General features: G+C 37.0%; 1 protein-coding gene across 1 annotated transcript in view; it reads left to right on the top strand.

Annotated features, from left to right (window-relative positions):
* The window catches only part of LOC306842892 (protein O-mannosyl-transferase TMTC2-like), a 112792-nt gene that overhangs the window by 42369 nt on the left and 42609 nt on the right, over positions 1 to 27814 (top strand). The window contains exon 2 of the mRNA XM_079374062.1: positions 6491 to 7067. Within this exon, the coding sequence (XP_079230188.1) occupies positions 6491 to 7067 (577 nt within the window). The remainder of the gene's footprint in view (positions 1 to 6490; positions 7068 to 27814) is intronic.

Below are 27814 nucleotides of genomic sequence, written 5' to 3'. Positions count from 1 at the left end.
AGACTCTAAAATGCAAGTGTATGTCCTAGGCATGTCCTTTAAGTGGCTTTCACGCCTTCCTGTGATAATCGCTAACTCTAAAATGTTTCTTTTCCTAGAGGCCAGACATTTCTTGTGGGATGAAAAGAGCCTGTTCTTACTGTCCTTTTGGGAAGTCTGTTACTATTCATGAAAGTGTTACAGGACAGATGTGTAGGGTGTAACTTATGTTTTCTGATCGCTTTTGGCCAAAGCCGCCCATGCAAATAGTTCTCTGCCTTTTATAGTACAATGTTTAACAGACACACAGGAAGCGAAGAAAGGAGTGACATAGTCACCAGTTAAAGCTATAGACTTCTCCTTTTTCTCCTCTTTTTTTCTTCTGTTTCTCTTCTAATTACTAGAGTTCAGTTGCCATGTAATGTTCTCCTCATAGTAAAGCAATTGGCCTAATAGTGAGTTCTGTAAAAGCTGTTTTTCCCAAGAGGGGCAGCCTGATATAATGAAAAGTGGTGGTCGCTTTTTCACCATGCTCATTTAGTAGTCAATGTGCGCTTTTTTCTTTCTTTCTTTTTGTCAATAAAGCCTAAATGGAAATGGCGCTTTCATTGATTTGCCATTAGTGGACAATTGATTCATTCTTGCGGGTAAAAAAGTTCAAATGGATGCTGATGTGTGCATATTATTTTTTGGAAAAGGTTCAAAGATGAGAGTGTGTGGAAAGTGCCATAAATTGAATCATGCTTGAATGTATAATATAATACTCTTTTTTTTGGAAATGGCAAAAACGAAAGTCCACACCCATTCTCTTTTTGCTTTGACATGGTTGCAAACTAGATAATGTGGCTATTGTGGCGTTTAGATCAACAATGTCCAGCCATGACCATGTTGATTTCATGGTGGCCCGAGATGGTTTGTTCTGACTGCAGAGCCCCCGACCCTTTCAATGTGTGTCTGCTTCACTGTTTGTTGAAGCCCACCAACTGAAAGCCTTTAGTCTCACTCTGTCTGACCCTAATTCAATAATACACCAGCTGACATTTTGACTAACTTGCCAGACTGACATATTGAAATACATTGACTTAGTTTACCGTGGTATCGATTTTTTTGTTGTTTAACAAGGAACAGTTCAAAGTGTCAAATCTATTAGTTAGTATCTTAAGAGAGCTCTTTGTACCGCATTCATTATTTGACATTTCTTGAGTGTAAATTGGCGACAAAATGCATTTTGTGACTTTGAAATGTCAATAGTTTATTTTTCTTTCCAGCTGTATGAATTGATTTGTAATGCCGACATTTATAAGATTAGCCTTTTGAAACCTGTTTGCGCCTGAATAATCTACTGTGTATAAATTATTTATTTATGCAAATAGATTTTTTTATTTTCCATTTCAATGAAGCTGTGATGCGTTAAGACCTTTTGACATGATTTGCAGCATGACCCAATGCTCTTCATCAGAGGATCTTTAGGAAGGATTCACTTGCAATATCACATCTGGTAGCCTGTAGTGACATCTTGGTAATAAACAAATGTTATTTTAGGTTCCCATTGATTTCACGTGTCGAGCTCAAGCCACAAGCTCCTCTTTCTTTAATTTATTTTACTAATATGACTAATACTAATTTATTTAATACTATTCAGTTAGGTGTTTGTTTGTATTGAATATTTGATTATTTTACTGGAAAATCTGAGCCTCTTTACTCTTCTAGAAACTCCTGTGGCAGTACCGTCGATTGTATCAGAAAGAAACACCATGGCATAATAATAATAATTGTACATAATGATTATATTCTAGTATTGACATGGTACATGGTTAAATGAACATAAACTTTTAACCAACTGATATTAGTTCAGTACATTTCCAAAAACCATTGTCCAATAAATTAATGAGAAAATGCAAAAAGAACAAATGAATGCCAAATAATGAGAGAGTGAATGAATGCAAAAGAATGAATAAATGCAAAGTAATGAATGAATGCAGAAGAATTCCTGAATGAATTGATTAATTTAATGCAAAAGAATGAATGAATGCAAAGGGAATGAATGAATGAATTAATCAATGGAATGAATGAAAAAGAGTGAAAAATGGCAGGAAGAACTAATGACAAATTATGTAAGAACGAATTATGGCAGAACAAATGAAAAAGTATGAAAAAAATGAAAGAAAGAATGAAAGATTGAACAAAAGATTGTCAGTGAATTAAAGAAGAAAAGAACAACCGATAGAAAGAGAGAGTGAATGAATGAATTACTGAAAGAATGAAAGACATTTGTACTTTTTGTGAGCTGCTCACCTTGGATTGTGTTTCCTTAACAGTTCAGTTCTTTATTCTGACAAATTAATAGATTTTTCTCTTTTATAACAGCTTTTCTTCATGAAACTGCACAATAGAACAAGGCTGCTCCCTGAGAGCTCTTCTTGCATAAGCACCACATAAGGGGAAGGTATTCTATTATTGACCTGCAGGCATTCTCATGGGAAGAAACCATAGACAAAAGCCCAGGCAGGAGAGCAGAGTGGACAGACCGGACGGCCTCTCTGTAGGCACTCTCAAAATATGACTGCGGCCCTTTCAGACACTGAAGCCGGGTGATGACACATACTTGGCAGACCGAAAAACACATCTCCCTACTGCCTGTGCTCCCCCCCCCCCCCTCTTTTCACTTGCTGGCACAAATAGAAAACAATTGTGCTTTGTCTCAAACTTTTCATAAGAATATCTGGAACCATTTTTTTGGCGCTATTCAAGGGAGCTATGTTTGTTTCGTTAAAACGAATAGACCCTGGATGTACCTGCATTATATGAACAGCTGCTGACGTTCATGCACTTTGGCATAAAGAATTTCCTCTGTGCGCTAAACTAATCACGCGTTGAGACTAAGTATCCGTCCCATTCGTAAAGAAGGAAAGGAAAATCAATGGAATACGGTCACTTCGTAGTAGGTCACTTGTTGCTTTTTGATTCTAGAGACCAGACTCTTTGCATGGTTTATTTTGCTTTTGGATCGAATTATAAGCCTTTGTTTTGGATGTAGCAAAGCTGTACTTGTCCGAAAACATTGAGGTCGTAGCCTGCTATTGACACCGCAGCATTAAAGCTCCTCTCATGGCCACAGAGCTAAATCTTGCTGCTTGGAATTGGGCTCTAGATTACACAGGACTTATTTTGAATTTCACTTCTCATTAGAGCTGCGGTCGGCCAAAACGTAACAACGTGCCAGTCATGGCAGGGATAGAGCGATAAGCAAACATTCTTTGATAGATGTGGTCACAGTATCCCCGGCACACGCTGATTGGACTCTAGATGAAGCAAAGTGGCCAGTTTCAGGATCGCGTGATACTGCCGGTCCCCTGAGAGTTGTCAAGAGTAAGAACTCACACTTGCATGTAAAAAGGCTTCTAGGTTCTGTCCCTCTCTACTTTCTTTTCAGGCGAGAAGGATCAGCCCATGCCAGAGATTAGCTTTCACATTATTTGTCTCACTAACACCAATTAGAATCATTCATGGGAGTCAGACTTCCTCGGGGTGCTGTCAAGCCAAATCAGGCAGTGGCTCAAGAATTCGCACACTCGTCATGCAATCAGAGAGCTTTCACTGTTACTGATATTCAGTTACGATCCACCACCAGAGCTCCAAGTGTTCGTTTTTGATTCACACTTCACGTGAAAGCTGATCTCGGAAGCCCCTGCCTGCCGGGCTTGGCACAGAGTCTGTTGTCGTGTCTGGGCTTCTGGGTGTCGAGTCTTCAGGCAATGGTGTTTGTTTTCTCTGGCTCATCAAAATATCCAGTAAATTGGCAACTTCTTCCAAATGATTCAGAGGTGTAATTGAACCACAATGGCTCTCGTGTTATCCTTTTGTTCGGAAGGATGAAGATCTAATTTGACGAATGGCTTGGAGAAAATAAAGAAGGTATACCTGAGGGGGAAGAAATCGTGAAATTCTGCCAAGAAAGTGAGTGATTCAAAGTCAAGGCAGGGAATTGAAATGTGTCTGATGACGGAGAGCTTTATCTCACGGAGAAATGTAGTTCTCAGAGCATTTTTTTTGTGGACTCTTACAAGGCAATCGCTGCAATTTCAACACATCTTGTTGAAAATTTCCGCCAAGACAACCAAGAAGTTGAAGCATGTCCTGAACTAGTTATTTTTGGCAGTTTAGTCTGTCGTAACATCTCCTCGCTTTACCAGTTCCATCTGTTCTCATGGGCGACTTGTAGACAGGCGTTTGCTGCTGGCGACTGTGCAAGTAGCAAATGATCAAAGACTTTGGCTCGCTCTCCAGCCAGCGATCCATTGCTCTTTTTTCATCATATCTTCTAACATGCTTCCATTTAAACCTTTTGTCTCCATTCTGTGTTAATTGCACGTTCTTGGCGCCATTGCTGTGACGGCTGATTATTCAGTTGCGCTGATGGCGCGTTATCCCACTTGTCACGTATTTCCCATTGCATGTTTTAATTACAGCTTATGTCGTTGCTTGCACTCTCTAAGGAGACTAATTATGCTCGACAGTTCAGCAGCATCTTCTTGTGCTCAGACATATATTCATGATCACAGGAGGTAGAGGGGGTTTGTTTCACAGCAAGATACCACCGCCTTGGGTTTGAATGACATGGATTTTGGCATGGATGACTGCATATGGAATAACGTAACTGCCTAGTTGCTTTGTTTACACGTGTTTGTGTTGTTTGATTGCCTTGAGGGCTCTTTCTGTTTTGTTGGGGTGGTACAACGCTGGCAGAAAGCGTGGGCACAGTGTGTGTCTGTGGCCCTCAGAGCATATCCCACCCTGCCTCCTCCTGTTCCCTGTACAACTTTTATAAGACCTTCTTCAGACATATTTAGAGTCCCAAAGCTTTCTCCCAGGGAGTAAACTTCACATTTATCCTTCCAATCACTCATTCTCTTCTACATTGGCCATCTTTATTCATTTTTCATTCCCCTTAGCTTTTTGTCGCTCAGTTTCGTAGGGATAGCCAATAGATGGTCTCTGGCACAGTTGGGTTGGTTTGATTGACAGGCATTTGGTACCACTTTGTGCTAGCTTACGGCTAAATGGAGGTCCCTGTCTTTCTGTTGAGCTTTTATTTGTTTTTGGTCAAGGATGCGGCACATGTCCTCACTTTCTAAACTTTGAGGAAAGTCAGAATCAGTGTTCCCTCCTCTTTCTTTCTATCTTATTGTGTACCAGTCAAACCTCACAGGCTTAACTACAAGGTCATCTTTGTGTGAGGAATTTTAAATTTATTGTTTTAATTGACTGTTATTCGTGAAGAGAATATCATGGAAGAGTTTGATTAAATGGAATAGTATGTTTAGAGTTAAACAAGAATTTTCGAAAAAAAAATGTTTTTTAAATATATTATTGAGTCCTGCCATTCATTCATGTGTGCAACACAAATGGTCCAGGTTGAGTTACATGCCAAAGTTTAATACGTACTTTTAGTGGATTTGAAAAAACAATAGTAGTGATGCTTGCCTGAATGACTTTGACAAAGCTGAAAGTTTTTGTCAATGTTTAGTTAGCATGCAGAGTTATGCTTTCACATATGGTCTCGTGTCTGTGATTTTAGTCATGCCCTCTCGTGATCTTTTGTCAAGACTGCTGTGTTGGAACTTCAGCAAGGGATGAATGCCTGTCATAGCTCATACACTAACATAACAAGTGATGTGGTATGAGGACTAACCCAACCGTCACTCTTAAAAGCAATATTAGGGCCTTATGAAATCAGTTTGATTTTTTTCCAAATTCAGTTTTATCTTTTTTTCCAAATTAATTTTTTCCCCATTTTTATTTTTCTGGATTCAGTTGTTTTTTTCTAGACTCTCTTTTAATGGTTTAATAATAATAATATATATATAAAAAAAAAAAAAAAAAATATATATATATATATATATATATATATATATATATATATATATATATATATATATATATATATATATATATATATATATATATATATATATAATTATTTTATTATTAGTAGTAGTCTTATCATTACATTAAGAAATATATTTTGGTCACAGTTTCTTCAAGTTAAACCAAACTTATATTTTGATGGGTTGATTGAAGACCTTTAAGTTTCTGTTTGTATATGATATGACAAGCAGTTCTAGAGATTATTTTCAGAGGCTGAAAATACAGCGAGCGTCACGTGCGCTTTAACAGTGTTTAGTAAACGAAACTGTGCGTCTGCGCCATTCATTCACACAGAGGATACACAAATCATATTAAAATTGTATTTTTGTTGCTTAGTCCATATTGCGTTTTGATTTAAGTGTACGGTCCTACTTTTGATTTATGAATTAGGCAAATTCTATGACATTCTGCATTATACAGTAAATTCCATTTTTATGATGGGATTCAGTGATTCCATCCACTTTTTCCAGTATTTGGAAATCTTAGGGCCCTACAATATCCTTTTGCACACAATAGTAAATTAATTGACTTCTATAAATTTTAATCTGTTTTATTCTTAACCTCTTTCTTTTTCTCCTCACAGCCGTGCTATCAAGACCAACCAGGACCTTCTCCCTGAAACGCCTTGGATCAACATCTTCTACGATGACTTCTGGGGGACACTTCTCACTCACAGCGGTAGCCACAAGTCCTACCGCCCACTCTGCACGCTCTCCTTTCGACTCAACTATGGCCTGGGTGGCTTAGATCCCTGGGGTTACCACCTGGTCAATGTGGTTCTACACTGCACCACGACCGCCCTGTTCTCTAGCCTCTCAAGCCTGCTGCTGGGGTCGGGTTGCTGGAGCCTGCTGGCCGGGCTTCTCTTTGCCGCTCACCCCATACACACTGAGGCTGTGGCGGGCATCGTAGGCCGGGCCGACGTTGGAGCCGCCCTCTTCTTCCTTCTGGCCATGCGCTGCTACATACGGCACTGCTCCCTGAGGACCAGCGGTGCCCATGGACGGAGCTGGACGTGGTTCTTGGGCACGTTGGCGTGTGCTTCCTGTAGCATGCTTTGGAAGGAACAAGGCATGACGGTGCTGGCCGTGGCTGGCATGTACGACGTGTTTGTCTTCAGCAGGTTGAAGCTGCAGCAGGTTCCCGCGCTCTTCCAGAAGGTAAACAGCCTTTATCCATCATTTGGAAAACCAGCTGTGTTTTTATACGCATGTATCTGATTTCCTAAACTCTTGCTGTGTTTGGAGGAGCCCAGCGATGTGTGGATGAATAGTGCATGTGTGTGCTGGTGGATAATTTGTATAAAAGTTCATATGTGATGTTTGCTTTCCATCAGGATGAAATTTGGAAAACATTTTGGCATGTATGTTCAACTGAGTGAACCGTAACAAACCGTAACGTTTTTTTTCTTCGTAACACCCTAAAAAAATGCAAGAGTGGAGTGCAATCAAATGAAAATTGGTGTTTATTTGGTGTATTTACATACATCTGGCCAGAGATGTTTGTGTTTGACCTGTTTCACACGATGACCTGTAATTGTGAGAAAATGTTTCTGCACCACATCAAATTTTGGCAACCTTGCAGCTATGTTCACCACCTTGATTTGGAGTTTGCTGAAGGCCGGCTCTTTAAATTTAAATGACCCATTCTGCTTTCTCAAACTACCGTTCATCCGAACCCGTCACGGGTGAAGTCATTCCCCAGTAAACTCCTGTTTTTAATGAACCCTTTATAATTGGAAAATTTTCGAGTGAGGCCGGAAAAGGCCTGGCTAACGTTCTGAAATTGTTTTATTAACGTCCAGAGTGCAATCGTAACAAATGCTCCTTTAATGACGTCTAATGATGTGGATGTATTGTGTTTAAATGAGAACAGTAATTAGTGCGGTGATCACTCATAAACAGCAGCAGTCAGTGAGTGTGTGAAACAAGGTATGGTGGAGAAAGAAAAGACAGGGAAATCAATGATATTAGAAGGATTGCATGCAGTGATGCCTTGCTCCTTAGTGTGCAGATCTCTGCTCTTCAAGCAACTGACCATTAGGTCGATTTTTTCTCAAACTTGGCTTGTCAAGAGGATTTACCATCGACCGTCAAAACACATTGACATTCGTAACCATCAGCTAGTCAGCACAAACGAAATTGACGTGCGCACAAATGGGACTGAGAATTACAGACCCATTGAACTTTCATGCTGTAAAGATTTTTTTTTCTAAATGTGTGCATTCATGTTCATCAGAAATAAACTACTTTTTTTATTACTGTTGATATTGAATGGTCACTTTTGACTATTTAATTGCCCATGCCTATTTCTTAAATGTTGTAGGCCTATATTTAGATTACCATTTCCCTCATGTAACGCTCATTTAAAAGGATAAAATTTAAATTTTGTCATGTTTACTCACCCTTGTGTTGTTCCAAAAAAGAAGATATTTTGAAGAATTTTGGTAAGCATACAGTTGCTGGTAGCCACTGACTTCCATAGTATTTTCTTCCCTGCTATGGAAGTCAATGTTTGGTTACCGACATTCTTCAAAATATCTTCTTTTGTGTTCAGCAGAAAAATTAAACACCTACTGGTTTGAAATAGCTTAAGGTTTTCATTCTGCTGCTATTTACCTGTTTTGTCCTTGTTTATCTGTCTGTATTGCTTTGTTTGCTTAAAAGAAAAACAGCTTAAGGTTGAGTATATGATGACAGAATTTCCAATTTTGGGTGAGCTATCCCTTTAAAGTTAATCTTTCAAAACATCAATAATTTAATAATACCGTTAAATAAACAAGTATACAGCAGCAATCATACATTTTTCGATCTGTAACTTAAAATTGTGTGATGCATAAATCATTTTCTTATCCATTTAGACAAAATACTAGTAAATTGTTTACAATACAAAATAATATTGTTGGTTATCATGACATGAAAATAATTATTGCTTTTTGTATCAGTTAATTTCAATATTATCTTTTACCTTCCAGCACCTATAGGTAACAGGTGTTTCATGTATTCTTTTCAAAATGTATTTAAAATAAATGGATGATGTGCGTTTTATGTGGGTTAGAGAAAAAGTCTGCTCAGATTTGCGCTTACAAGTGTATTTTGAACAAGAACTGCTTCACTTCTCATCACAATGGCCTGTGACATGTCAGAGGGAGGCCAGCCTGTGATGCTGTCTGCCTCTGGCTTATTCATGGACTGCAGCAGACAGGTCCTGTGATGGCACATCACTTCAGCCTGGGAAGTCTGGCCTGTAGGTGACAAAAGAGCATGATCTCTCATATCTGACAGCTCTCTGCACTCTGATTGACCATCTCCCCATCAATCATCAGCTCTTCTATCAGCCCCAGCTGTCATTTTAACTATATTAAGCTGTACAGTAGAAATGCTTCGCTCCACAGAGTGCCAGAGAGCATTCGTTTGTCCGCAAACCCATGTGCTTCACACATCCTTTCCACATCAGGGCCCGGCTGTGTTTTCACATCGCTGTCATGCAGTTCAACAATATTAGCACGTTGTCAGAGGCAAATAATTCCAGATTTTCCTCTTTGAAGAGAGACCGTGTCACTCTGACTTACGACAGCTTAGCGTAAAGTAGTGTCGAAGAGGAAGTCAGAATTACTATGTAAACACATAAGCATCAGGACGTCTACGATCCGCAAGCCCAAGGACAAATACCTCTCATCTGCCAGGCTGCAGTGCGGCGATAATTCCAGAGATGAAAGCTGGATGGGTTTTAGCGAGGAGACAAACTGCTTCGTACATCCAAGGGCCTGAAGACTCATTCGCTATAATGAGACGATAAACTAAACATGGGGGAATAAACTAAAAAGCAGCAGCATTTAGATGTTAGAGCGCATTTGTCAATGTGGCATAATAAACACGTCTATAATTCTCTTTGCCTGGTGCTGTACTTTTGGTCTGTGGACTTGTTTAATGTATGAGGCATAGAGACATATTAATGGCCGTTCCTCGTCCATTCATATTAAATGTGTAGGCTTGTATGGGAATAGCAATGTATGTGTAGGCTTGTATGGGATTAGTGATCGTAAATTGGGCCGCTTATCTGATTGTGGTATGCGGTTTCTGACATCATCCCATAGCTTTATATCAATGCTAAATCATAATGTGCTGCTATAAGTAAATGCTCTCTGGACAGCTGGTGTGGACTCAGGACGATCACTTATGGAGATAGATGGTGCAATCGATTCAATTATCTCAAGTTTAAGAGGGTCTGGTCGTTGTGAGGCTTCTAAACTGCATTAAAGTGTTTCTTAGAATCTCCCTGGTCTGCTCAGAATACTCAATTTATTTCCAATCTTCTCTTGGATGCCACATTTAATTTAATGCTTGAAAATGAGCCTGCGAGAAACAGAAGTTCAGACTCTTTAATATGTGATATTGTTTGTAGGCAATCTTTAGTGGTTCTTCATCTGAAAATGCCACTTCAAGGCAAAAAAGATTGTGGTTTTCATAACACAACCACATGATGATGTTGTGGACAATTATGTTAAGGACACACAATATTAAAGTTCTGGGCAATACCGATAAGCTGTTAATTGTTTTTACGGTTTGGGTGATAACAGATAAATGGACGATTTTAACACTGAAAAAAAGGTGTACAAACACGTTTACTATTAAAGTTAGAAAGAAACAATGTAACAGTGTATTAAACATTACATTTTGAGGTAGAAAAACTGAAATATTTTCTTGTAAAATGTTCTATAATAGTACTTTGGTGTCTAAACAAATTAAAGTGAAGTAATCTGTATATAAAAATGCAATAAATGAACATTTACAATTAAAAATTCAACATCAGTCAGTATTTTCTTTTAACCACAAATATAGATAAATTAGGAAAATTTTAATATCCAATATGGTGCTGATATATCATGCATTCCTCAGTAATGCTCATTTCCAGCTTTGAAATTCACCTGACTCTTGTGAAATAATTTTGAGAGGTGTATTACCTAAGCTGGGTTCGGTTATAACGGCATGGCTATTTTTCTTCTGCTAATTAAAAAAAGGAAAAATAGGCATCCGACCTTGACTTCTAGTAGCATTTTTATCCTCTTAAATTGTAACCCAGTGTCACAAAGTCTTTTTCCATATCATGGTAATCATTCACATGTTAACGCTCTTTTGCCTGGATCGGAGTGTAATGGTCTGGCTACACATTCCTCACACCTCTGCTGTCTCACTGCCGTAATGATAGCCAGACAGACTTATCTGCTGTGAATGCATAATGAGCTCTTTCCTCTCTTTCCATTAGAGTCGTGATTCCATTACCCCTGCAAACAGTTATATTCTTCTCAGTTTTTGTGGCTGTATTAAGGCATTATTGTTGGGAAAAATCACACTTGTATTTAAAAAAATCTTAGAGGATCTCAAGACACGTCTTGGGTAGCATTTTACTTATGAACTACTGGCATGTTGGAAGTAATTTAAAGCTCTGTTTTAAAACCTAATGAGCTGATTGACTGTTTGCATCCTAACTATCATGGAGCCTCCTAAATTACCAATTTGAACGCTGTTTGAATAGGCAGCACGTCTGTGTGGCACACAAATAGTGCTCCATGTGGGATATTTGACTCAAATCATTTGATTCCAATATCATGTTGCCAAGGAAATATAGGAAATATGCTATTCTGCTTTAGAAATTGTCTAAAACAAGATATCTTAAGAGGCAGCATATAATTAAGATGCCTGCCTATGCCTAAAATGCAGTCTAGGTAGTCAGCTCGCTTGGTTTTAGAGCGGAGCATAAGTGTGCGCGTGCGTATGAACATGAGAAGGAGAGAGAATGAGTTAAGTGCATAAGCACATGTTGAGTTAACAGGGAGCTGCGATCTAAGCGCCTTTGGCAGCATCTCCCTCTAAAGCTCTTGGGGGATTTTTATTGAGAGTCCTGGTAGAGCTCTAGGATGCTTTTGGTCATTGCTCACCCTTTAAAAAAAGCCTCCACGCTCACGGCCAATCAAAGTATGCTATCTGAGATGTTTTACATTGAATACTCACAGATTGACGTGGATTTTCAAACTTTATCTGTAACCTTAAACAGTCTAAAGCAAAATAAATTTTTAGAGCAAGTCCGACCTGCATTACAATGAATGAAGGTTTTTAACGTTTAGCATTCACATATAACATTTTTGGCATTGGCAGCAATTGCATTTATGGTGTAATCAGTTTATCTTTATGTGGAAAATGCCGTTTTATTAGCTCATTTTCTGGAACAAGTTAATAGGCTCATTTTCAGTAACAGATACTGAAGTTAGAAACAATTAGCGCACCACGTTTGGCAAACTCACCTTTCAGAATGAGATCACAATGTTTATTCATCAGCATTAAGCTGTAAAATGTCTTTCCTGAGGACTTGGCGATTTTACCATTTTTCCACAGTACAAACGACATTGTTTGTAAGCTAATAAAATAAACGTGTGAGGAGCATTGTGACCAAATCTTGCATGGCTTTGTGCAATACAAGGGAAAAGAGTTTATCAGTTGTTCATCTTTTTATATTTGTTATAATTCAGTGAATTGTTGATTTAGTATGCAAAATTTGTAAGGAGTCAAATCATCCAGTCATAGAGAAATATACAAGTATACAGTTTAGTATATAAATAATGATGACATAAATATAATATATGTGAAATATTGGGTGACGGTCAAAGTCAAAATTATGAGATACTAAGTTATAATTATGAGATAAAAAGTTTAAATATGAGACACTAAGTCAAAATTCTGAGATTAAAAAGTCAAATATGGCATGAGTCGCAATTGAGATACATTATGAGATTTAAAGTTGAAATTGAGATACTAAATCAAAATTATGAGATTTAAAGGTGAAATTTAGATACTAAATATCTACATTTTTGAATTTTGAATTTTTAAGTCAATTATAAGCTTAAAGCATCGAAATTGAGAGAATTGACTTGAATTGATTTTGATGTTTTATTCTCTTAATTGTGATTGTCAAAATTATGAGATTTAAATTTCAAAATGAGATACTAAGTCATAATTATGAGATCAAAATGTAAAGTAATTTTCACATTGTCGATTATGACATGAAAATTTCAATTTCAATGTATGTCAGTATTTGGCTTTGGATCTCATAATTATGACTTAGTATCTCATTTTGAAATTTAAATCTCATAATTTTGACTTGGTAATTTTTACTGATGTTATGATGTATGAAATAAAAAAAAATCCCCTTATGCGGCAGAAATGGGCTTCCATAAAACAGTTATATCATAATATTGTTTAAAGGGTTACTCCACCCCAAAATGAAAATGTTGTCATTAATCACTTACCCCCATGTCGTTCCAAACCCGTAAAACTTCGTTTGTCTTCGGAACACAATTTAAGATATTTTGGATGAAAACCAGGAGGCTTGTGACTGTCCCATTGACTGCCAAACAATTAACACTGTCAAGGTCCAGAAAAGTATGAAAGACATTGTCAAAATAGTCCATCTGCCATCAGTGGTTCAACCATATTTTTACAAAGCTACGAGAATACATTTGTACTCAAAGAAAACAAAAAAAATTCTCCGCTGGAAGCAAACAGCGTACGCTGTTCTGTGTCAGCCACACCACATGGATACGCTTTTCATTTTGGGGTGGAGTAACCCTTTAAAAAAAAAAGTCTAATTACATAATTAAAATAGACATATTTTTATAACAAAACAAAAAAACATTCTAAAACCACTAAGAAAATCAGTGAAAGGTCATTTTGACTTCACCATCACCAAGTAAAGACAATGAGAATTATGCTTTAATTAGGCATGTTTTTACCATCTTTATCCTGTAAGAGCATTGTGGTATTCGATAAGTCAAGTGGTTTACCGTGTGGGTGGTTCAGTTGGAAGGAAGCCCTGGTATGTCAATGAAGCATGTGTTAAGTTCAGCTCTGGGTGTGTGTGGCTGTGTTTAAGGGAACAGGTGTGAATTTATGACATGGCCTTGTGTGTACACATGGACACGTATGCACACACACACACAGATGGTATGCGTATGCTCTAATGCCTTCTGTCAGTGTATGATGAAGTGGTGCTCTGTAGGCATCATCCCGTACAGGAGCACCTGCCCACCAGGAGCACATTTATGTTGCTCCGTATAGCTGCCTCAACAATCAAAATGGCTGCAAATCAAATTCTTTTGTCTGTTTTTGTCTTGTTTTCTGGACTCTTTTTACATCAAATTGAAATTTGAATGAAAGAAGATGCTATGCTCTCTGCATGCATAGGCCTATATCATGAGTTAAAAGAATCTGTTGTGTCTTTGAGGTCAGCGTCAGCAGTGACCCTGCCGTGCATTCAGGCATATCACCCTTTGCCCTCACTCTTTCACACTTCTTCCAAAAGAGAGAACTATCTAGCACTACGCGTGACATATAAGAGATAGCAATTCAGAGATGAAGACAATTTGCGAAAAGATCCAAATGCATTTTGATTTCCCTAACACACAGCAAACAGATCAGCTTAAAGGGTGGAGTCTGAGACTAGAGGGGGTACTGGACTCTCCAGTGCCATCTGGTGCCATCTCCATATTGTTTGGACTCATCTGTTCAAGAAACGTCAGTTTAGCATTAATATCCATATTTTAACAAACATTGGTTAATGTTCAGTGAGATTTATTTGTTTGTTTGTTTATTTATTTCAAATTTTACATAATACATAATCAGAAAGCTGAATAAATAAGCTTTCCATTGATGTATGGTTTGTTATGATAGAACAATATGTGGCCGAGATACAACTATTTGAAATTCTGGAATCTGAGGGAGCAAAAAAATCTAAATATTGAGAAAATCACCTTTAAAGTTGTCCAAATGAAGTTCTTAGCAATGCATATTACTATTGCTAGAAATATACCCCAGCGACTTAAGACTGGTTTCGTGGTCCAGGGTCACAAATGTTTTTAATAGCAATAATAATAATAATACAGTTAATATTTGTATAAATATTTTTATATAACATTGCAAATTTGTTTTACTGATAATATTAACAACAATAATAACTATTGTTGTTATTATTATTATTATTATTATTATTATTATTTTGTTTTAAGGCTTCAGGGGTTGCAATAAACTTAAAAGGATGTCATCCAAAAAACAAAGTAGCTTCAGAAGTGGAGCAATTTAATAATAATGTTGCGTATGTATTTTTATTTTATTTCATATTTATTTATTTTTTATTTTTCACTTATTTAACTTGAACAATTTAGGGCTTGAGGGGTTAAAATATAAGAGGATTTTATCCAAAGGAAAGTAGTTTCAGAGGTAGAGCAATTTAATAATAATATGTTTGTTTATATACATTTATATAATAATATTGCTTATTTATTTATTTGTTTAGAACATTGACAACATTTAGAGCTTGGAAAATGTCAAGCTTGAGGGGCTGAAATATAAGAGGGCTTAGTGAACTTTTTCCAGTTTCAAAGGTGAAGCAGTTGAAAATATTTTGGTGGAAGATGCTCAAACGACTTGTTGGGGAAAAAAAGAAAGAAAAAAAAAAAAAGATGATGTGAAAGCAGAAGGTTTGAGATATTACAAGTATTTATTTTGTACATGTGAAAATGTGTCCTGTATCTCTGCCTTTTCCTTGTCGGCTTTAGTTTACGTAATTTCAGCTGCTGTTTAGTTTGTGGAGAGACGCGTGAGAAGCGTTGCAAGGCTTCATTGTTTGTTTTTCCCAGAGTTATATGTAAGAGCGCTCCGATCCAGTGATCTGTCACAGCTCCTCTATATATAGTGCTCTGTGGTTACTGTGTCTGAGCGGCTCTGCCTCTAACTCTGCTCTCTACCCTCAGACTCGAGTTAATGCATCTGGAAACATGAGACTCGCTCTTCCCACACAACCACACAGCAGTGTAGATGATCCGTTGATAATTTGGAGATCTATTATGATGGAGATGATCATGTGGAGTTGATTGGTTTTGGCTGACCTGGATATCTGACACGCTTGCTTTACCTTTGAATGAACTTATTCAGTGTTGCAATTAGGGCTGCACGATTCTTGCTAAAATGTGAATCACGATTTTTCTCCATGGGAATTGAGATCACGATTATTTTACACGATTCTCATTTTTTCAACCAAAATGTATTGCACTCAAGTACAAAAAAAAAAAAACACAGGACATTCAGTATAAAGTGCTGGAGTAACAAAAAATTGTCTCTTTTCTTTATTTTAGACCCCTTAAATTGAATAATTTGAAAGCTTTAAGTTGTTGAACATAAGAGAACATTAACAATAATAAAAATATTCACATTCACACGGGGCGTCGGCATCAACGCCTCTCGTTTACTTTGAATGGAGTGACATCAAGCGTTGCCGAACTGAATTGTGGGTCCCTCGCATCGCTTCACTGGCGTTGCATGCGGCAGAAGTTGAAAACTTTTCAACTTTTCAAGCGCCAACGCAGGCGTCAGCCAATCAGATCGCCTTATGCAAATATCCTAGCGCAGACGCTAACCAATCCCGTTCATGCAGCACCAGAAAAGTGTGTGATTGGCTGTTATCACTATGATGGAACTATTGAGAGCTCCATGAAGCACGTGACCGCGCGGCGGCGAGATCAAAGCGTGTCGCAACTCTGTTTCTCAACAGCTCTGGTCAGCACCAAGCTTCAGACATGCCCTCCGTCAAGCGTTGATGCTGACGCCCCGTTGAAGCAGTGATCATTCTGCGAACGCGGCCTGTTGACTCCGTTTAGGTCTGCCGCCTTGTTACACGTCACGTGAGTGACAGCGGAACGTGGCCAATGAGGGAGAGGAGAAAAGTGCTCGAGATTTATGATTGATTGGTGAATTAATAGTGTTTTGTTATTGCGTGAGTGTGACCAATAACGCGTGAATGCAGCATGATCTGAATGCAGGGAAATACACTGAAGTGAATCGCCGTCATTTAGAAATGAGATCGCATTTATGTATGAATCGAGATCGTTATTTTTTTTTTTCGATTAATCGTGCAGCCCTAGTTGCAATAAACACATAATATAGCATTGCTTTGTTATGACAGGGAGGGGGAAAAAAATCTATTTTTTGTAATATCTGACTCAAATTTTGTTTAGGGTTTTGTACACTAAAACACAAAATCATAGAAAATCTGTAATGCATGCACAGAATTTGTCTTTTATTTATTAAAAATGTGATTACTACTATAGCAAAACTCTATTTATCTCCTACCAGAGGAGTATTTTATTAATCTAGCGACTGCAAATAAATTACTTGGAGATTAGCTCATTTTATTGTTTCTGCTCATAATTTCTCACTCCCTAATTATCAATTAGCATTATGCTCAGCCGACTCGCCCACTCATGTAATTACTCGTTCAGGGAGCAGAGCATCTGGAGGTCGAAATTAGATTTGTGACCTTCATCTAAAAACCTGCACGATGAATCAAGGCCATGCTGATGTGATGTTTGCTGTGAAATGTTTCTATCTTTATTGATCGTGCGCTACATTGCTCTGAAAATACCGATGGTCCTTGAGGTAGCATTTTAAAGGGCACTTCTCACACGCAGCATCTTCCTCACGCTCCTGAAGATGCACAGTCCTCCTGAGACGGTGCTGCCATTTTACATTCCTTGCTTTAGCTAAATGGCACGATCGTTGAACCATGCATCCATTTGGCTGCATTCAAGGGAAACATGTTCAGGGGTTGCACTTTAGTTTGCTTTTTTTTCTGGTTTAAAACTGCTTTTAGGAATTTTGTTTACTCGTAAAAGGGCCACATGCTGCACTTTTGTAGCATTTTATTTTTTCCCCTAAAATCCACTTATAATGTTAGTCAAGGTTCTTGCACAACAAAAAACAAAGTCGTACATGACTATTTCCAACCTTACCCTGATATATATCATATTTGACCAACATATTAGAATGATTTCTGAAGGATCACGTGACTGGAGTAATGATGCTGAAAATTCAGCTTTGCATCACAGGAATAAATGACATTTTAAAATATTTAAAAATAGAAATATGATATTTTAAAGTGTATAATTATATTTCATGGTATTAACATTTTTACAGTACTTTTGATTAAATAATGCAGCATTGGTGAGCTTTAGAGATTTAAAAAATCTTATTTTTTCCAAACTTTTGACTGGTTGTGTATAATTTAATGACTGTAAATATCACTGGCATTAAATTAGCGCTTATACTGCACTGTACAAATCGTTTATTCGAGTTATTATAGACACCAACTGAAATGAATTCTAAATGACCTTTTCAATTTCCATAAAAAAACATCTGGGTTGGGAGGAAGTTTTGAGTTCTGTAAGACTATGTATAGCTGCATAGTAATTGTGAACTATTTCATTTCAAAGGAGCAAAATAAATCCTGGTTTTAAATTTGATGTCCCCTTTAATACAAAGACCTTCATCACTGCAGCAGCAATCAGCTCTCTGTAATTTAAAGAGACCACCTGTGATCTAACCTAAGTGAACTTTAAGTGTGTATACTAAAAGGTTTCATTGAATGATTGCTAAAGGTTCAGATTAAGGCCTTTTGGTACTTGGGGCTCCACAGATCTCTTAGCTACGCTAAGCACTCATTTCTATAAAACCAAGAGGGAGAAGAGAAATATGAATTTGTGTTCATTATCATAACAAAGAGGCAGTTTAAGCAGTGTGATTAATGATCGCAGGGACGTCTACGGGGTAAACCTACTCTTTCATTTCACGTGTGTATATTTTGTTGTTTATGCCAATGTGCACAAAAAGAGGTTGTATTCTCTACAGCTGTTTTCTCTCATCTTTCTCCAGCCCTTCTATAGTCCTCACAGCATTATTATAGTCTTTTGAGTTTTGTGTCCTCCTCATAGCCTCCGTTTACAATATGGACGTGTCCCAATCGCTTGCTTTTGCACCACTTCATAAAACCATATGTAATAAAGAGGAAGCTGCCAAGCAGAATCTTTCATTTAGCTTGATTTTTGTTTACAAATTTGGTTACGAAGATCTGCTTCTGACTTGAACCAATCCATAAACAACATTTAGTCAAATGTTACTGAGGAAAAATTACGAAATTTGTTGAGAACACTCAAAATGTCAATTTTCATCGCAACTTTCCTCAGTAGTTCTTTTTTTTTTACTGTGCAATATTCTCTGTTACGAGTAATCTTGCTCCATTTCGCTTGTCTTTGTTGTAGCACATTGGAGTTATTAAAGTGCTGCAGCAGAACCATGAAGCATCTACTCATGACATGAATGCTAATATTGTTTAGAGTGGAACGACTCCATTTTTCTGTAATGTCAGAGTCGGTTGCCACTTCAGCAGTATTTCAGCGCTGTGATGTTTTTGTACTGTAGAGCTGTCGTTCTGATTTAGCTGTAATTCAGCAGCAATGTAGCACACATGACGAAATGAGAACAATGTGAGATGAATATCATTTCTTAGAAGTATGCTTGAACACATACAGAATAGTTCACCCAAACCTCAGTGTAAAGCGCTCTTGTGTTATTTGTTAGTAGTTTAGATGAAATCTGCAGAGCCCGTAAGAAGCCAAGATTCTCAGAGAGGAAGCCAAGAATACAGGAAAACACCAGCAACAAGAACAAAAAAGGTGTGAAAGGCTCTATTATTCCCACACTTCCATTTCCAATAATAGTCTCTGCCTCATTGAAATTTTTAGTGTTCTGTGTTTTGTCTCTCCGTATCTTTTTGGCAGACATTTGCCCACAGAAGGGGTTGCTCTTTTATTTTGCTTTTCTCTTGCTGCTTATAATTTCCAAATATAGTGTTGTTTTATTACAGACTGGGACTAGTTGTCTCTGAGGATTTTGAGTAAATTTCTGTTGCACAATTGTACTTATGGATTTTAATCCTTTATGAATCTCTTGTCAAGTACTGAAATTCCTTGCTCCATTGATTCTGAACTTTTTCCAGTTTTCTGGGTAATTATGAGGTAATGATGCTCACATTAAGTGACCCCTCCCCTTAATTATATACAGTAATGTTATAATAGCATCACATAGAAATCTTGATATTTCAGTGGGTTTCATTTCCCATTGAAAATAACTAGATAAGTGCATTTTACATATCTTCAGAGTTATATTTTGATTTTCAATCCTTAACTTCTATACAAAACACTAGTTGGTGAAAGGAATAGTTCACAAAAATTAATATTCTGTCATCATTTGCTCACCCCCTTGTTATTCCAAACCAGTATGACCTGCTTTTTTCCCATACTAATGAATGTAAATGGTGACCACAGCTGTCTGTGGTCTCCATCCACTTCCATTGTATTTGAAAAAGGCAGTCTTACATGATTAATAATACAAAAATAGCTAGATTGAGTCTTGTTTTGCGTCTCACAGGACGAGTCTCAGAGGCAGAAGTCTTTGTACTGTAAGCCCTAATATAAACCGTGGGCCGAAGTAAGCCTTTGTTTGGGTTGTAGATGCTGACTGGTTAATTTATTGTTGCCTGTCCCCTCCGGTCCAGCACTGGTCTGGCTTAAGATGGAGTGTGGTGTTCAGGAATCCATAATTTCCTTAGGAAGGCTTTTAAAGCAGTGTCTTCTGGGAACTTTTAGCATGTTCAGGTTCTTTATATGTACTTAGTGCACAGTTGCTGGGAACATAGAGTAAAGCACAGTATGACCTCAAGGTGGCCACATACATGTACACAAACAGGCCACCATATACCGCAGCTTGTCATATGGCATTCAATCACATCCAGCATGTTTTCTTTGGTCAAGCGCAGCCAGTGTAAACAGCCATGGATTTGCTATATGTTGATGCAGCGACAAGGCTGGAAGACATTCTAACCTACACAGCAGAATCACAAGTCCATGTTCGTTTCACATTATTAGTTTCGGAGAGCTCTGCTGACGGTGCACAGGAGGTCTCACTTAGCACCCCAGTCCATCCAAACTCTGCCTTGCTGAAAGTGCCAAGTCGTGAAGCTGCAAAAGCTGCAAAAAGCCTGAAAGTAGTTTTACCTGAGGAGATAATGTTAGTTAAATTGGTGTTTCACATGTATTTTTCTCACACAACCTCAAAAAAAATTATAATAATAATTTATTTTTCATCCAACTCTGCCTGCACCTCTGAGAAATCTAATTTAATCCGGATAGGAAGGTGTGTGAGTGCTTTGTGTGTATTTTTTACACTTCTCATTAATTTTGACCTCCGTTGTTCCTCACCTTAATTAATCACTTGTTTTAATTGAATATGTAATGTTTTAATTATATGTGAGCGTGTGTGTGTGTGTGTGTGTATATATATATATATATATATATATATATATATATATATATATATATATATATATATATATATCTCACAGTTATGCTTCTATTCAGAGTATATGACCTTTAATAAATCCAACATTAAAAGGATTGTTCTCAAGAATGAAATTTTTCATTTCTTTTACTCACACTTTTATATTTCCACACTTGTATGATTTTCTTTCTTCTGTGGAATATGAAGATTCATTGAAAGTCAAAGGGGTCCAAAACAACATTAGCCCCCAATAACATAAAAAAATGTTCTACAAAATGAAGAAAATGATACACAATTTTATTTTTTGGATGAACCTTCACTTTTAGAAATATGACTACAGAAATCTCAATCCCATTCAAATCAGTACATGAAATCACTGATGTCTCGTGTTAATAATTTTAACTCAAATGCCATTTTGGAAACTTGTCCAGTCTTAGTATGTAGTGGACTGGGGTTACGGTGGTCCATTAATTTGCTATGTTTTTTGCAGAAACTTCTCCTTGACCTTAGTGACCTCTGAAAGGGATGAATCAGTATCTTGTAGCTGCCGTGGAGGATTGTGGACACACACTGGCTTGCTGAACCATTCAGGCTAAATAAACGGCAGCGATTTAGGAAGCAGAAGTTTATGCTAGGAGGTCTCTCTGTGGCTGCACTCAATAAATTTTTCACAGGGAGCAATTTTGAGTTTGAATGGATTGAGGTTTCTCAATCTCATCACTTTATTTACATTTCAGATTTTCCTCTTTTGTGGTTAAGCTTTATATTTTTGGGAAATGGTGATGCATAGCTGCAAGGCATTTCTTTTGGTTACCCTGGAAAGCTCGAATACATTGGCACATAGGCCTAAAAATCCTTCAAATGTCATTCTTCTCCGTCTATGATCAAATCGGACTGCTGACCTGGCTGAAATACCAAGAACAGTTTAGAAAGCAAGCAAACCCAAGGCTAAAATAATTTCATCTTCAACTTTCTGATCCCCTTTGTGCTTTCCACAGTTATAGCCTTGCTAGGTAATAAATGTCTCTCTTTATTTGTTAAATATAAAGTTTCATATTCGCATCGGCTTGAAGGCGAGCTCTGCGTGACTCTATACCTGCAATTCCAAGATTATTACTTTCTTGTGATAAATCTTTATATCCTAATCATCCATTATTATTTTCTCATTCTTCTGCAAGTACTGCATTTCTTTTCTGCTTAGCCATTCGAGGCAGGGCAAAAATGAACCCAAACATTCACCTTGAGAATTTAGATATGTTTGCCATTTGATTATGAAGTTTGTTACACTTGGCGTATCAGTAGTACCAGCTTATCTGAGCACATTCCCGTTTGAGCCGGAATGATTACTGTAGGACTGCGGCCATCTGGAACACTGGCACATCTTCAAGTATGGAAATCTTCAAACATCTCACCAAACCAAGGCCAAACATTGCTATTTAATTTAATGTATTGTTCACACATATATATATATATATATATATATATATATATATATATATATATATATATATATATATATATATAATAGTATAGTATATTATTAATAATGTTTATGGGTATGTAAAGGAATTTAAGGGGTTTTGTTAAGTGCCAATCAGTTTAATCAAACTGATACTGGAAGAATGTTAAGTTGTAAATCATTTTAAATGTTGTAAGTGGTAAGTTTGTGGTGTAGTAGCTGTCATTTATTTGCAGTTATTTAGTTAAGATCTTGCTGACTTAGGAACTGTGGTTTAGTTTCTATAAGTAGAGCAACAGTATACAGTATTACAGGTCTTATAAAAGTCTAATTTGTCAAATTTCAGGCTACGAAAATGCTTGAGTGTGAGTTCCTCTGCTGATTCCATAGTTGTGGCTCATGTGGCTAATAATGCTCTGGCATCATATCGCCTTCTTTTTGTGCTTAAAGACAATTCCAAGGCTGTTTTCCCACCATAATCATATTTTTATTAGACAAAACATTTAAATAGTTATTGATTGACTGATTTCAATGGCACATTGGATAGCATCTTGCATTCTTGCTTGCTTTCTCTGTTTCTGTCTTTGTGTGTTATGTGACATTTTGGTCCCTCATATTTATTTTATTTATCTTATCTCAGCTTTTTCTTCAATAAATGTTTCCCCAGTAAATGTTATCAGAGCGTAATTCCTGTTTATCTTTGCTGCTGCCTTTCTTTGCCAAATTGCTGATGGCCTGTCACAAAACTGTTAAAAATCTGGAAGTCAGAGCTGTGGCCTAGTGATTAGTGCACATAATCCAGTATGTTGCACTATGAGTTTCTAATTGTTTTACTTTTTATTCTAAATATAATTTGCTAATTTGTTCCAAAACCGATCTGATTTAGTCAATTGAAATTAAACATCTTTTTTCACTGTTGTTTAATGGCCAGGTCACATCTTCCAGACTTACAGTAGCTCTCAGGCAGAAACTGCAGGTTTGTGTCTTGATCCCAGTCATTTTCTTTCTATATTCTGTGTATGTTTTTAGATCATTGTCAAGATGTTTTACCTTAAGATTATAAATGCATAGAAAATTTGAGTGTAGAAATTGTTGTAAGGTCAGACATTGTGTCCATGAAACTTTAATGGCAGTGCATGGAGGTTTGTCGTCTGAGGATGAGCTCAGTAAATCTAAATTTCCTGTAGCTCTACACTTGTCTTCAGGCCCAAAGTTGCAGATTCGTTTGAAAAGTCTCATTAAAAGCAGCGGATTACTAAGGGCAGACTCGGATGGCTTTTATCCGTCGACTCTGCTCTTCCCAAATCCCTCATGGTTACAGCCAATTTACTCATGAAGGAAAGTCAAATATTTAACACCTCCCTCTTCTATCAGCTCTGTAGGTTAAATCCAAGAGTGATGAGGCACGCGTTAGCATTCAGGAGCTGGAAACACTGACGGACTTCTGAGAAAAAGTCCTTACTCTGAAACTTTGAGGAAAGCTCAAAATATACTGGTAGAAGGGCAATCTGCACATAATATGAGAGCGGCTTGTTGGTTTAAGTGAATTTTAAAAGCTAAATCCGCATATGGCATCTTGGCTATTGGGCTGGTTTTTTCTTGATCCGTTAATAACTGTGCTCAAAGTAGCTTCAGAGCAAATATTCAGCTCGATGAAGCTGAATCGCAAATTTCACAGTGTGTTTGCTCTGTCAGAATGGCTTGGATGTTTTCCCGTCATGTGCTTATTATTTGTTTGAGTGGCTAGTTATTGCAGGATTTTGATTTAGGTTGTAGCATACCTGTGGATGGAGTAGACAAGAGTTCTAATAAATTTAGTTTTTGTAATTATGGTGTTTTGTTATTATTGTGTTCTCCTTCATATAGCAGCATATTAAAACCTCCAGGCATTTTTTTAATTTTTTGCATAACTTAAGTGCTACATTAAGCAATTCTCCTCTCCGTTTGATTATTAAATCTGTTTAAATTATTAGACATGCAAAATAGCTATCGTTTATGCTGTTTATTTATATATTTATATGTTTTAAATGATATATAACTTTTTAAATATATAATTTTAATAGCAGCTGTGAAAGTAGTGGTGACATTTAAAAAAGTCTACTTTTTTGGAGTACAAAACATACATAGTTTGAGAAAAGTATCGATTATTTTTTTTTTTACCTTTCTCATTTAATAAATCTCAAAATAGAAAAAATGCATTTTTGAGACCGAATCCAGAGCTGATTGAATTTTTGGCAAGCTTCTTTCTATCTTATTTCTGTCCTGGAAAAAAATGCTGCCAAAAATGGTTTTCTTCCTTTCACTTTTCTTTTGAATTGGTCTGTTGTGTGCTTTATCTCCACGGATGTTATCCTCATATGCCTGTTTCTAGTAGTTTCATTTCAAACTGATGGAGAGGAACTGACAATGGGAGGAATGGAGAAAGCCTCCATCCCTCCTACCGGGCATTGTTAAACCACTTATTTCGAGACAAACTGGATTATAGACAAAAAAAACCCAAAAGCTATATTCCACATGGGGCTGCAGAAGGCCTGACATTGAAAACGGCGGCTGTATTATAAAGATGGACACTTCTTGTTTATGTGGGAGATGATGGAGATAGAGCCAAGCACTAAAATCTCTCTCCATCTATGACTGGTGGTCGTTCTCTATGGGTTTGGTGTTATCAGATTTTGTTCTGCCTTTCTAGTTGATTTTCTGTCTTTGTGTCTTGTTCTATTCTCTTGCTTAGGCTCTAGAGAAGCGAATGGCGCTTCAAGAAGATGAACATAGCATGCAGATAATTTTTTTATTTTTTGGGTGTGATGGTGTTCTTTTATGGTGACATATCTCTGCGTAGACATTCATATAGCAACGACTTCAGCGTGCACACATGGATCCGGTTAAGTCCGCTGTGTTTTACACGGTGCCAGATACTAGGCAGACTAGAAGTGACAATTGTTGTTTGTCTGATGGCCAAGTAGTGTGAATAAGAGAGTTTTACTATGTGTTTGTGTTCTTAAATTCTCTTTTCTGTTTTTTTTTTTTTTTTTTTCCACACAGTCTGAAGACGTTTTAGCTTGGTTAAACGCTGCCACACTTAATCCAGCATTGTGCATCGGTACACTTCAGATACAAAACACATTCCTGCTTTCTCAAATACAGTGTCTTCTTGTGAGAACTGGAAGATTTTTCCCAAATAGAATAGCCAACATGAAACAGTGTTTTGGAAGGTTTTTACTTGAATAACGTGGCTTATTTTAGAGTGAAATGGGATATTCAGTGAGACAAAAAAGGTGTGGAACTTTTTTTTTTTTATCCACTGGGACTAAATTATATTTTTAATAAAATTATAAGTAAATTAATCGGGAATCATGAAAAGTTTGCATTCCATACTATACCTGAATGTAGCTTTGCAAAACAATGTGCAAGTACCCAAAAAATTGGTTAAAGTTATCCAGTAGTTCATGGTTTTTTGACATGAATGGGAACAGGAAGGAAAGTGGAAAAAGAACATTTCAGTGGAAATCAAGTTTATTATTTTGATTAAATATTATGAGAACAGTTATGTACTGATTATGTACATAATTATGATGATTTATGTAATTATGTGCTCATAAGTTATATTCAGTAAGATCAGTGTGTTAAAAATGTGACTTAAAAACGGGGTCAATTTTGATTTCCCTTTGACACAAACAACAAAAAATGGTATTCTCGGCATAGGGGTGTGCGATATGACGATTTTTGATCGTGGACGATAAAAATGTCTCCACGATCTGCTTTTTAAGAAATATCGTAGTATCGTGCTACCGCGCACATTGTCAAATACAGTTCTGGCGCCGCCGTCTCTATATACTGTACAACACGACATACAGCAGTAGAGTTACTCAGACAGGACACTGCACTTATTCGCGATCGCAAAAGTACATTATTTGCATACAAGCCTTGCTGGTTAAATGTTTAATTCGCGCGCTGGTCTGACGTGCACTTGTTCTGAGCGCATACACCTGAAGCACGCGCACTAAAACGCCTGTCTAACAGCGCCTGATTACTCAACTAAGTTATATTTTGCGCTAATACTGTCAAAACACACAAGGTTTACATACAGACTGAGTTGGTTATCTCTAAAATGAAAGTAAATAGTTAAGAGAGAAACGGATGCGTGCCTGTACTGTATATTAGATGCGTGCAGCTCTTAAAGGGACAGGACACTAAACGTGCTGTCGACTGTCATTAAAGGGATAGTTCACCCTAAAATTTAATTTCTGTCATTATTTACTCAGTGGAAAACCAAACAGTTGCTGGTCCACATTGACTTTGATAGTAGGAAAGAAAAATCCTATGGAAGTCACTGAGGACCAGCAACTGTTTGGTTTTCCACCTTCTTCAAAATATCATTTATAAATGTTCAGCACAAGAAAGAAACTCATTCCGGTTTAAAACAACTTTTGAGTAAATGATGATATAAAAATACAACATTATGACAGAATTGACAGACAGATGACAGAATATTAATTTGTGGGGGAACTATTCATTTAACGTTAAAAAAAAAAAAACGCAAAAGAGAAAAATCACTCACTATTCTTGACTGAAAAACTTTAATACAGTTGCTTTAGGAATCAGTCTGTCTAGTGTTTTATTTTTATATTTGTTCATTCAATTTCATTGAATGCTCTGCTAAATACACCTATTGTACCTGGAAATAAAGCACTGTTTGTTTTATTTGTATATTATGTGTATTTGTAATGTGTATCTTTGTTCTTATTTTTTAATAAGAAAAATAAAATTATGACAAAGATTTTTTATCTTCGCCCACTTTGGCCTAAATATCTGCCATGCATCTTTGTCTTTCTAGTTTGGCTGTAATGCTCAGACAACTTGTAAAACCAAAATAGTAAAACTAACAAAGAATCGTGATAAAAATCGTGAATCGTGATATTTCTATAAAAAATCGTGATATGATATTTTTCCCATATCGCCCACCCCTATCTCGGCATATTTCACTACCATCATATGACCAGGGCCAGCACAAGCACTACTGCCGCTCTAGCCCCCACTTCACTCTCATAATTAAATACGATTTTAAAAATGCATGTGAAAGACTGGAGAATTTGTTTGATACAACTGCATTAAAATAAAAGTAGACACGGGCATGTTTTCGGATTGTTAATTTTTCCCCCCTACTGCAACGTTGAAAAATAAAAATAATAATAATAAAATTATAATAAATAACCACTAGTATAGCTGCAAA

Source organism: Barbus barbus, assembly GCF_936440315.1.
Source record: "Barbus barbus genome assembly, chromosome: 23".
NCBI classification, from domain to species: domain Eukaryota; kingdom Metazoa; phylum Chordata; class Actinopteri; order Cypriniformes; family Cyprinidae; genus Barbus; species Barbus barbus.
Note: the sequence above shows the minus strand (reverse complement) of the source record. Positions and strands in the feature narration are given on the sequence as shown.